This window comes from Volvox carteri, assembly GCF_000143455.1.
Source record: "Volvox carteri f. nagariensis unplaced genomic scaffold VOLCAscaffold_71, whole genome shotgun sequence".
Taxonomy (NCBI): Eukaryota; Viridiplantae; Chlorophyta; class Chlorophyceae; order Chlamydomonadales; family Volvocaceae; genus Volvox; species Volvox carteri.
Window position 1 is genome coordinate 36,727 of NW_003307614.1, and position 11,793 is coordinate 48,519.

At 54.5% G+C, this 11,793-nt stretch overlaps 1 protein-coding gene across 1 annotated transcript in view; it reads right to left on the minus strand.

Annotated features, from left to right (window-relative positions):
* Window positions 1-8,219: 8,219 nt before the first annotated feature.
* VOLCADRAFT_107605 (uncharacterized protein) overlaps window positions 8,220-11,793 on the minus strand; it is a gene marked incomplete at its 5' end in the record, with an annotated part of 8,281 nt that continues 4,707 nt past the window's right edge. Inside the window, 4 exons of the mRNA XM_002957257.1 lie at window positions 8,220-8,948; window positions 9,279-9,434; window positions 10,685-10,751; window positions 11,365-11,527. Of these exons, the coding sequence (XP_002957303.1) occupies window positions 8,736-8,948; window positions 9,279-9,434; window positions 10,685-10,751; window positions 11,365-11,527 (599 nt within the window). The 3' untranslated portion in view covers window positions 8,220-8,735. The remainder of the gene's footprint in view (window positions 8,949-9,278; window positions 9,435-10,684; window positions 10,752-11,364; window positions 11,528-11,793) is intronic.

An 11,793-nucleotide genomic window follows, 5' to 3' on the forward strand; every position in this document is an offset into this window, starting at 1 on the left:
CTAAGAAGCCGAAGACGCCTCCGTAGATGACGTGGGCGGCAGCTTGGCAGCGGTGGTGGTGTTATGGTGGTGATGGTAGAAGAAGTAGCGCTATTAGGTTTGGCAGGCACCATGGGCTATGAGGGGTAGGATTGGGTTGACCGGGCGCAAAAGCCAGATGCGGTGCATTAAACGATTGGAAGCAACTGCCAATAGTCGAGAACGCGCTTTGGAACACCGCGCCTGGAGCTCTACGCCTGGAGCTCTACGTCAAACGCCAATGCGCAGTTCCCATGTGCTGTGCTCAGTTTAAGCTGTTGAGGGGAATGGGGTCCCCTCAAGCTCAAGCTGGATCGCTTCCTGGGGCAGGGGTTGAATAGACAGCTTTCCCGGGTGATTAGACACTTTGGGGGATGACCTGGGATGTCCGAGTTGTCATGACCCCCCGGGGCGGGGGCCGGGGGCTGCGCTGTGCCGACCTTTGGACTTGGGGTGGTGGGCCTGTCGGTGTCTACTTATCGCAAGCTTCTGCAGATGCTGTAGAAGATGCACCGGGGGTGATGAGGCGGTGCGTGGGAGGATTACGTTGTGGTTGTGGTGTTTCATGTTGGGGTAGGGAAGGGGTGCTGAATGGCCAAGGGGAGGGCTTCGGAGAAAGGAAGGAGCAGGGGTTGAAGGTCCTGCAGGGGAGGAGGCGGAGCGAGGAGATAGAAAAGGCAAATTAAGCAAACTTGGGGGGGCCCTTGTGATGTTGGACATCAAGCAAAACGCGTGAGATGTCACACCTTGACTTTTGGTGTGCTGCGAGTGCGAGGAAGAGTTGTTGAAGTCCCAGCCCGCTTCAACGCCCAGATATTTCCTGTTTCTTGGTTGTTTTGTGGATTTCAGGTCCTTTTGATCTTGGTCTAATGATTTTTGTCATCTTTAGTCAAACTTTTTCCTATGTTTTTTGAGGGAGGGCTTGGATGTCCGTCCGGCGGCACGCGCGTACCTCTGCTGCATAAAAACATTTCGCAAAACGTCTCAGGAAGATGGACAGATGGGGACAGCTTTATCTTTCGGTAACCGTCTGTTTCCGCGTTATGCGATGACCCCCGCGTACAAGTCCTGTCTTCCTGCAGCCGCAATCAGTCAGTACGGCATCCATGGCGACCATTTGTTGCGCGTCCTTTTCTCGCCTGTCGTACTTTCCGGCAAGGCAGCTTGGCACGCGTGTGTTTGGTGTTTGCCTGTCGTCACAGCGCGCATGCATGGCTCGTGGTGCGTTTGAAATCTTGTATGCGCATGGCGTTTGAAAATATGAAAAAAATTCTGCGGTTGCATTTCCCACCTGCGTCTTGTCCTTCTGCACAAGAGCTATTTTGCTTTTGAATTCAAGTCCTCTGTTTGGATCTGGGTGATGGCTGCAGTGGATGCCTCGCTTTCCGCCAGGTTGTTTAAGATGCTGCTGCTTCAGTGGGTCACCTGAACTGAGGAGGGCTCGACTGGCAGTGCTGTTCATGTTTTGTCTTGTTTTTCGTTTTGCAGCCCAGGCTTCGCTCGTGCGTGGTGTATGATGCCTTTCGTTTTTTTTTGAACGCGGGGGGTGGTTGTCGGCTCGCAACCCACATTGCACGGGCACATGGCCTTGTGCGGCAGAGGCATGCCAGGTCGCGCTCACGGCAATTTCCCCCTTTGCCCCCTTAGCTGTTTGCTTGGACTTGGACTTTCCCGTTCCGCAGTCTCTCAGTAGCCGTACTCGAGCACCCCTGTCTTTCCTCTCCAGGTGCACTAAGTATGTGATTTGTTCCTAACCGTCGGCTGACGGGTGGGCTACAGGACACAAGAACACAATGTGGGTGCGAAGGAAATGCTCCGTATGCTTGCCTCGTCAGTCGGTGCTGGGGAGGTTGAGAGGAGCTATCGGTTCGTATCTCCGCAATTGAACCAAGGGAATGTCAGCTGTCAGCTGCAGGGGGCCCCCTCGTCCAAGGACACCCTACTCTATGGAATTTTCGTACTCTTCAACAACCACTGGCAGACTAATCTTGGTTGTCAGGGTTAAGTTTAGGGTTTTGCACTTCCCTGCGACGATTTTTTGACTGTGGCGCCGCTATTGTTTTTCGGGTCGGCTGGGATGCCTTCATGCCGAGAGGAGCGTGTTGTACCTGTCTGCCTGCCTGTCTCCCGTCCTCGAAGTCGTACAACTACGGGCATATGGAACGTGTGGACTTACGGCCGACTCGCTACGTTTTGTGGGGAGCACGGCGTGCCTTGCTACAAGGGTTTGTCTGCTGCTGCTTCGTCCCAGAGCCTTCTGTTCTCTGATTTGCCCGGGTTGTCGTTAAGAGGATGCACAAGTCATGAAGGTTTCTCGAAGCGGGTTTCGAAGCGGGTGTTGTCCCCCCCTCTGGAGGACAATTTTTTTGAAAGTGTCGGCATCTTGATCATGCAAGGGAGGACAGCAAACTGCGCGTCACGTGTGGACACGTACGGGGTTTGTTTTACTTCGGTTTTCAGTTCCCCGCATCTCCCCCCCGTCACCGGTTTGCATCGCAGATTGTCGTAGAGCATTCGCGAAGAGCAGACGCAGTACAGTTGCATGTCAATGCCGATCCGTGCCTTGCCGCGCCGGTGCTTATTTTTGCGGGCCATCGACTTTGGCTCATGACGAGGGGAGGCGCATAACTAAATTTTGTGCGTGTGTTGACGCCCGTGTGTGTGTGTCTGCGTGCTGTAGAGGTCTTGCATACCACTGAACAGAGCCGGCTAAAATGCAAATGCTGCGGAACTTCCAGAGCCGCAGAACTTTCAAACTTGGGACATTTACCATTTACTCTTTCCGACGTGTACAATGTACGGAGGTGGGGTTCCGTACATGATAACTGAGAGCAACGCCTCGCGTGTTTTTTTTGCCTTTACGAAAGTACAAGAGTGCGCCGCTGTCGCCATGGAAAATTGCGCATGTCGTACAGTTAATCGCCGACTTGCCTGTTTGCATTGATCGTAATGTCAGGTTTTTAGTTGTTAGTGGTGGCGAGGGTTTAGTGAACATACAGGCGTTTGGGGAAAATATGTGTTGCCGCTAAAACGTTGCGATGACACGGTGGTGAGTGTGGGGGGTGCCATGAAAAGCGCATGGATCATCATGTCTTGACGTGATGCGATCTACGACATCACGGGCTACTACGTGGACGTGGAGGGACATCAAGGCTTTGTACATGCAGCAGCTGGCACGGACTGCATGACGCTCTGTAGTGTTGTGGTTTCACATGTCCGTGTGTGTGTGTGTGTGACGGTGTGCGTCTAATGATAAGTGGGTGATGTGTTTGGGAAGGCGCCGTTCGGGGGGTCGATTCGGCAGCCTCTTCGCAATTTCGCCTTTGACGAAGGAGATGACTGTGACACGACGCGTGTTGAGATTTTTCCAAACGCTATCCGTTCCATCCTCTTGAGTCGTACGTACATACATAGATACATACATACGCGAGGTCACATGCTGTTGAACCACCTCTGCCCACGAGGGAGATGGTCCTTCCTTGCAACGGGGCCACAGGGGTTTTCGGGTTTCATGTAGGGAATGGGCGCCAGTCGATATGGCGGTCGTCTGTACGTGCGGTGGTGGGTGATTGGATGGCCGACGGCGCCGCAGCTGGAGCTGGTTTTATAGAAATCTGCAGTGTCCACGTGACGGTTGTGTGTCTGACACCTGGTGTGTTTGGGATGTGAACATTGTTAGAGAAAACCGAATTGATGATTGGAGTGATGGACTGAATCCAACTCTCTAATGGAATTTTACCATATGTGTGTATTTGTATGTGCATATGTGTGTGTGTGTGATCGTGTGGTAGCTTTATGTTCTTTAAAGTCTGCACACATTACCACTGCTAATGGTCAGTTGGAATCGTGTGCTTTTGAACAGTTAGGTGCCCTTGGATGCGCACGCTCGCAACATAATGGGACGGCCGTGCTTTCTTTGTTTCGTGCGTGCTTTGGACTCGGGAGGAAGCTGTGCGTTGTTCGCCGGTCGCGAGGAGGTCTGTCCCTTTTCAGGACGGTCCTTTCAGGACATCTGCAACTGCATTCCGTGAATGGTGGAGGACAAAGAGGAGGACGGAAGAGGTTCTTTTGGTGACGTGGTGGTTGTGGTTTGATGTTGTGGTAGGGGGGAGAAGCTGGAGACGACCTATACTTGTGTTTTATTGGCGGTCTGTGGTGGTGCGCGGTGCACCACGGCATTCACTGGTGACCTTGGCGTGGGCTGGCGGGCGGGCTGAGGGGCGTACGGGGCGCTGCGGCGGGTGGTTGCGCGGGCGGGTGGGATGCCGGCGAATAGTCACCATGATGTAAGCACAAAGAGACGAACGAGGAGACGCACTTGAAGTTTTACTAATTGGGTGGAGGCATTCCGGCACTACTGAGTAAAGGAGTATACATAACTTAGGCCGAGCCTCTTTTCCGTGCAGGCATCGTACGCGCGCGTATGCGTCTTAAAAATGTGTTCGTCTGCGTGTTTGGGTTCGTGGCAGACGATTCTACGGGCAGGTTAGAGAAGCTGTCGGCCCTTTCGACGAGCCGTACAATAGTACGTCTTAGGGTTGTTTGTTCGTAGGGTTTCGTGGAGGAGTGGGATCTGCAGTGACCGCCAGTACAGAGCTGTTTTGGGGGCGCCTTTGCGTTGCACGATTCACGGACCGTAACATTTCCCGGTCCTGCCACTCCCACGCATGTCCTTATTTGTTTGCAGGTGTTGTGCTTCGCGCATTATTGTCTCCCTTGGACAGATGAAAACAAGCGGACGGAGGTAGAGAACAGTGGAGAGTTAGGGCGGCACGGAAAGATTTCAGTCCCAATGGTGCTTGGGAACCTGGGCCGGCATTTTTACGTATGCTTTTCTTTTAGATTTAGGATGCGCAGCCTTTATTTTGGTTGCCTCTGCCGGGTCGCTGGTTCGACCCCGGCCGCGTGGAAGAGGAGGAGGGATGGTTGACCGCGCCTAGTAGAAAGCAGATGGGATCACACCATGGATCGGATCCCATGTTTCTAGGATTTGGCAACAAGTTTTTATTCCTGCCCTGTTGCTGGTCAAGTTGAGAGATATGATGACGCTGTTGTGCCGTCTGGCAACTGGCGAGGCTGCTTCAGGGCAATATCCTCAGGAAATGTTGTTGTTCGTCATGATCGGATTCGGACTTCATGCGAGTTGCGTGACGATGTCCGTGAAATCGCGGAATTTTTCCAAGACGCACCAGAGACAAGTTTTGAGAGATGTTGTGTCCGTCGGCCTAAAACCAAGTCCCCCTCTCACAGCAGCGACGTGGAGTGAAATTCCGTACCATTCCTCAACTGTCAGCCATTAACAGCCGGGGAGCAAGTAGATAAGAGTTGGAATGACCTTCCTGACCTATAGGGTTATTGAGGTAAACGTCTTAAGCGGCGAGTTGGCGACTGCGACTCTATTGCGTTCGCAGTCGGTTTAGGTTTGTGGGTTGAACCTCTTGCATGGGCTATCCAGGTGTTTGCGGGTTCCTTTCCTTCACCAGCTACCTAATAACTAACCAGCTGGTTGGGTTTCCCCTGTGAGACGCTGTGTGTGCTCTTTAGAGGTGGGGTCCGCTAACCTTCCCTTACCTGAGATGCGCCGGGTAAGCCGGTGGAACGCCGCGATAGGATGTCATATGCGATGGGAAATGGCCGTGGCGCCCTGGGCGCCTTTGGTGTTGACCCGGTTTTGGACCTGAAGGGGACTTCACACATGAAGGATTTTCGTGCAGGCCGTGTTTTGCGGTCACGCGGGCAAGCTGCAGCCCTAGATGATAGGTCACCGGCTTCACCGCGTTGCGATGATGCGTCATCATCTAAACATGGAAAGGCTACGAGACGCAAAAGACCGTCATGGCATGTTCTGTCAGAGTGGAAATCCGAGGGGAATCCATGGGAGCCTCCACTTCTCAGACAAGAAGAGGTTATTACCTAAGTAGTTCATGAGGAGTTGCTAAAACACTGGAAGTGGGCAGCAGAGGTTTTAATTCCGAATAACAACCCAGAGCGGGCGGAGGGGGCTGTAGTAACCGTTTCCCAGTTCAAGACGCACGCATGCGACTGTGCCCTCCATGCATTATCAAAATCTACGAACGCCCCAACCGCCAGAGGGGAGGCCTGCAGCCACATCGAGTCGGAGTCCCTCTACATCACAAACCCACAGAGCGAGAATCTATGTGTGCTCACACCGATTGCTGGGTTGTCGCAGCAAAAGTTGACCATTGCTATCACAGTCTGCAAACTAGCCACACCCACATAGAAGCGGATGGAATCGCACCACGCGTGAGTACTTGCGAGAGCACAACAGACAGATTTCCACACGCGCGCCCGCACGCTCTCTCCGAGGACGGGGAAGGCAGACCTCTGGCACACTGCACTGACTTGTACAAAATATGTCCTCTATTGTCTTGCCCCTCAGCCAACTGCCGTCCTGGGTCACTGTCCTCGTCCGGGGTCGGGTCCTTCGGGGTTATTTTTAGTTCGGCCTCCAAGAGCAACTCCTGGTCCTGGTGTAACTTCTGGTGCAATGTTACCCGCCCTGCCCTCCCAACTGATTTTCCTTCCCCTCCCTCTCCTTCCCCTCCCTCTCCTTCCCCTCCCTCTCCTTCCCCTCCCTCTCCTTCCCCTGCTCGGTTCAACCTGCTTTCCCTCCCTTTCCCTCTTCTTTCTCTCCCCTTTGAACTCTTCGCCTCACTAACGTCCCATACACACACAAATACACACCGGCTTTCCTACACAGCAGGAAAACGTGAAGATGTGGGGCGAGCAAACCTCTCGACCAAAATTGGAGTGCAGCTTGAAATGGACCCTTTTTCCCCCGGGCACGAACACATTTCCCCCCCACTCTTTCCTCCTTCCACTTCTCCTCCTTCGCAACCACCTCAACCTAAACCGCCAAATCAACAACCATCGACAACAGCGTACGATCCATGTCGTACACATCACACGCCTCCAGTCCGGATTTTCTGTTCAGTCTTTTCCTCTACAACCAACATGATGACGTCATCACTAACGAAAGACATGGTAGCACCAACACAGATACGAAAAGGGATCCAGACGGGATTCAAATGGAATCCAAAAGACCGCCAAAGATTTTTCCACGCACTGCACTTCCTCCACTGCAACACTTCTCCACAGCGACACACACAGAGCGCGGGAGCCAGAGGAAGAGAGGGGGAGAGAAGGGGGGGAGGGTTAGGGGGGGGGGACAAGAGGGACTCCGGCAAGACGCGGCAGATGGGGAGCCGGCCACGTATATGTGCGCCGGGAAGTTGCCAAACATTCGCACATACATACATACATACATACATACATACATACATACATACGTACATACATACATACATACATGCATACATGCATACACACAGCCAGCTCACAACTCCGACCACTTTCTTTTTTGGGTCGCTGTGTCGACAGAAGTTGTAAGATCACGGACGGCAGTTAAACGTGCAGGAAAACGCTCAACGCGCAAGTGGGGGGGAATGGTACGCAGGGAGGAGGGGGAAGAGCAACACGGCGCCGTCGACTGACACCACACCACGACTGACAACACGATACAGCCGTCACGAGACTGAGACCTCCCGACCTGGTAGCTCCCCACATATCAGCACACAAAGCCGTCCCTTACGGCCCCTCGCCATACCGGCCCCCGCATCCACCAACAAAACCATGTCCAGCTAATTCCTTTAAACCCCCCTCCTGCCCCTGATTCTTTTTCTCCTCCTCCTCCTGCTGCTGCTGCTGCTGGTAATGTTGTTGTTGGTGTTGTTCCTGCTTGGTCTTTCGTCTTCTTCTCCTTCCTGCCACCCACGTTGTCTTCATCTTGGCTGATGTCCGTCTGGTAACCGGGTCGACCTCCCACATGCGGCATGGGTGATATGCACGTATAATACTCGCACAAGGAACACACACACACACAGCCCTACATACGTCATACACAAAAACACACGTCGCGACACCCGGGTTGCGAATACGGTCATTCCGGATCAGACCCTTTCCCCCACTCCATCCCCCCACAAACCCCCTACCTGGAGGCTGATGGGAGGTTGGAGCGGCTGTGTGCATGCCCAGCCCCTCCCACCCCCCATCTCCCCACCCACCCCCCGACAGAACTGCCCCCTTACCCCGGGTGGGGAGTCAGGGGCGCCAGTTCGCACCCTCGGAAGTCGCCCCCGGGACCCAAATAGCTGCCCTTCGCCCCCACCCCTCCTCAACATAGCTCACGTGAAAGGTATGCATGCATGCATACGTACATACATACATGCGTACCATACACACAGGCGAGATTGGCCCGGCTCTACCCACCTCAACTACGCCGCAACGAAGGAGGAGTAACTGTCAACCACCAACCACCAACTCATCCACCAGTCGGGCGCCTTCAGCAAACCCTCATCCCTAACCCCGCCCGCTTCCTCCACGCACATACATACAAGCGGACAGACAGACAGATAGTAGACACACACATACATACATACATACATGTACATATGCGACGTGTCACAGCACTTCCCTTGTCGTTGTCATCGTCGTCGTGGCCGTTGTCCCACGGGAGCAGCCAGGGGGGCGGCCGGACTCCTCACCTGCCACCCAGATACGTACATTCTCACTCTTCATGGAGCCCTCTTCATGGAGCCCTCTTCATGCACATGATCAGCCCTCAGGATTATTACACCTCTGCGCACATGGCCCCCCGATAACGACGACCACCTGATGACGACGGAGGTGACGACAGATCAGTTGCCAACAGTCACGGAGGCCTCCTCCTCCTTCTCCTTCTCCAGCACCACCGCAGCAGGCACAGCGGCGGCGGCGCCCACGGGCATCCCCGCAGCGGTCGCGGGGCCGGTCATGACAGCACCGGCCGTGGCGAGTAGCGGTTGTCGTACAGCGGCCCCCGTGGCGGCCGCTGCCTGGCGGGCCGCAGCGTCCACAGCATCCTTTCGCTCCTGTGTACGACAGGCCAGTACGGCAGCGTGAAGGCGCCAATGTCAAAGAATGTTTGCACGTCTGTTGTAAGTCACACGAGGTGACGAGTGGGATGCTTTCCCCCCCCACCCTTTGGCATTAACCTTTCATTCTGTATTACTACTTACTCCTCACCCGCATACACACGTATCAGGGCTCTGATCGTGTTGCTCGGAAACTGTTTCTCCCCCCATGACTAATACACCCCCTCCCGGCCGTCCCTCCCTCCCTCCCTCCCTCCACCCAACTCCCCCATCGACACCCAACTCCCCCACCCATCCAACCCCCCATCCCTCCCCACCACCACACACCTTTAGCGACGTCATCCCCGGGTAATAGCTGGCACCCCCCAGTGTGGGCACCAGCTCCACCAACATGGCCAGCAGGCCGGGTATACCGCGCAGCAGAAGGGAGGAGCGCGCGGCGTTGGAGGACTTGAGGAACAGCGACAATCCGAACACAATCAACTGGACGGCCAAAGGAAGGGGGGACAGGGGGACAGGGGGAGGAAAGGGGAGAAGTTAGAAGGAGAGAAAGCGACGGAGGCCGTGGTGGGACAGGTAACGGGTACGGGGAGGGGGGGGAGTTGAGGAGTGGAGAAAACACACACGCAAGCCAAGCGGTCACGTACAAGACACAACAGACAAACACTCTCACGTCATCAACATTTTTCCTTCTGGTACCTCTCGGTCGAATAAGTCCATAAAACATTAATAACAGCAACAACTATACAACTATACATACATACATACATACATACTGAGTCGGGGTCGGGAGCACACAAGACTAACCGACTTGTGCTTTGTGCTCCCGACCCTTGCGCTGTGTTTCGGCTTCGGCCCCCGGCTCTCGCGGCCCACAGTGTAATCTAAGTCATACATACATACATACATACATACATACATACATACATACATACATAGGAGGCTTGATCGCCCTGCGTTGCCGCAGGGTCTTCCCGTTTGAGTACTTTTCAATTTAGACCCAGTGCTGTGGAAGGGCGCGGACTTGTGCGGTGTTACCCCCTCGACGGGGGCTATCTCCCCTGGACTAGCCCAGGGAGGGAGAGGCGGAGGAGGGTAGTAGTCTCAGGAGGCTGTTTGGCGTCTTGTGGTGTGAGCTCTTTGCGCTCTTTTTTGCGTGAGGATTTTTGAGCTTGGTGACCTCCCCAGCCCGGGAAGACTCGTCGGGCTCCCGGTCGCCCAAGTCCTGGTAGCGAGCTCTCTGAGATGCTCGGTTCGTTCGGTCGGCAGGAAGAGCCCCCCAGTTGCGACTTCGTTTATGTTAGGAGACCAACGGGCATAGATCCCGTCTAGTTGGAGCGCCAAACAAGCGCTGTTGCGTGCCGGCCGTCGTTTCCCGTGCGGCCTGACCCGGGGGCGGAGTGCATGAGACTAACCAGCCGTATGCACCCGCCCCCCGCGCTGTGCTTCGGCCCTGGGCCCCCGGCTTTTCAGCCCACAGTGTAATCAACGTCATACATACATACATACAACATACTACATTCTGAAGTCGGATGGGGTGACGGATTAGGGTGCCCCTCTAGCAGCAGGGGAGTGCAGGGACTGCCCCGGGAAAGGGGCCGCTGGCGAAGTTAACCACCCTATAACAACATACATACATACATACATACATACATACATACATACATACATACATACATACATACATACATACATACATACATACATACATACATACATACATACAAGCACACCTGCGGGAACGACAGCCGTGTGGACAGGAAGCCATGCCAGTGGAAACTGCTCAGACTGAAGAAGGCCCTGGGGAAACGAACCAACGGACCCATGGGTCAGCATGTCGTCAGCATGGCGGTACATACCACCGCGTAAGTACATCATTACACCACCTCACGGGATCGAGGGGCTCTTCGCTTTGATTTATTTTTATAAGTTACCAGCTCTCGTGTACCGCCCTGCAACCGCATTTCTCGCGTCGCGCGGCTCCGGAAATACATACTTACATACCAGCATCTGTGGGCCAGGGGGCGCTATGTATGTGCACCACCTGTATGCACCTCGTTTGATGCAGTGCAGTTGGGTGGTTGGTTGGGTGGTTGGGTGTGTGGTTGGGTGTGTGGTTGGGTGTGTGGTTGGGTGTGTGGTTGGGTGGTTGGGTGGGTGGGTGGTTGGGTGGGTGGGTGGTTGGGTGGGTGGGTGGGAAGAAAGTTTAAACGATCCAGAAGAGCCACCCGGCCATCTGGCCCATCGGACATATTCGTCCATTCATCCGTTCATTTGCGCTAATCGGCAAAACACACCGTACGTAAGTCTGTCTGTAAATCCAGTGAGCCAACCAGGGACACCCACCACGTCACAGGTCGCACCCCCCCCCCACCCGCCCCCACATCGAAACACATTCACTCCGCCGCCACACCTGAAGAACTCCCTCATCTCGTACAGGTCCAGGGAAAGCAGTACGTCCATTCCAAACGTGAAGAACGCCCTCTGCCGTACACGCTCCACGGGCCACGTGGCTCTCCAGACGGCGTTCGCCATGCTCACAGCCTCGGACTCGTCCGCGGGACGTAGAGCGCAACCTTGGAGGGTGGGGGGTTGGGGGGGTGAGAGTGTGTGTGTGTGTGCTAAAGTATGCGCTACAGTGTGTGCTGAAGTGTCGTACGTAGAGTGATGTGTGTCTTTAAACGACCGAGCCGTGAGACATGCACACGTAATGTGCCAAAGCAAGTTTTAAGAGTCCAGCAATAATAAGCAAATGCCTGCATGTATGTCTTTGGGTAAGGGACTTGCATGCAAAACGGTCGGTCGGAAACAGTCCCAACCCCACATATCCTACATCCACCCA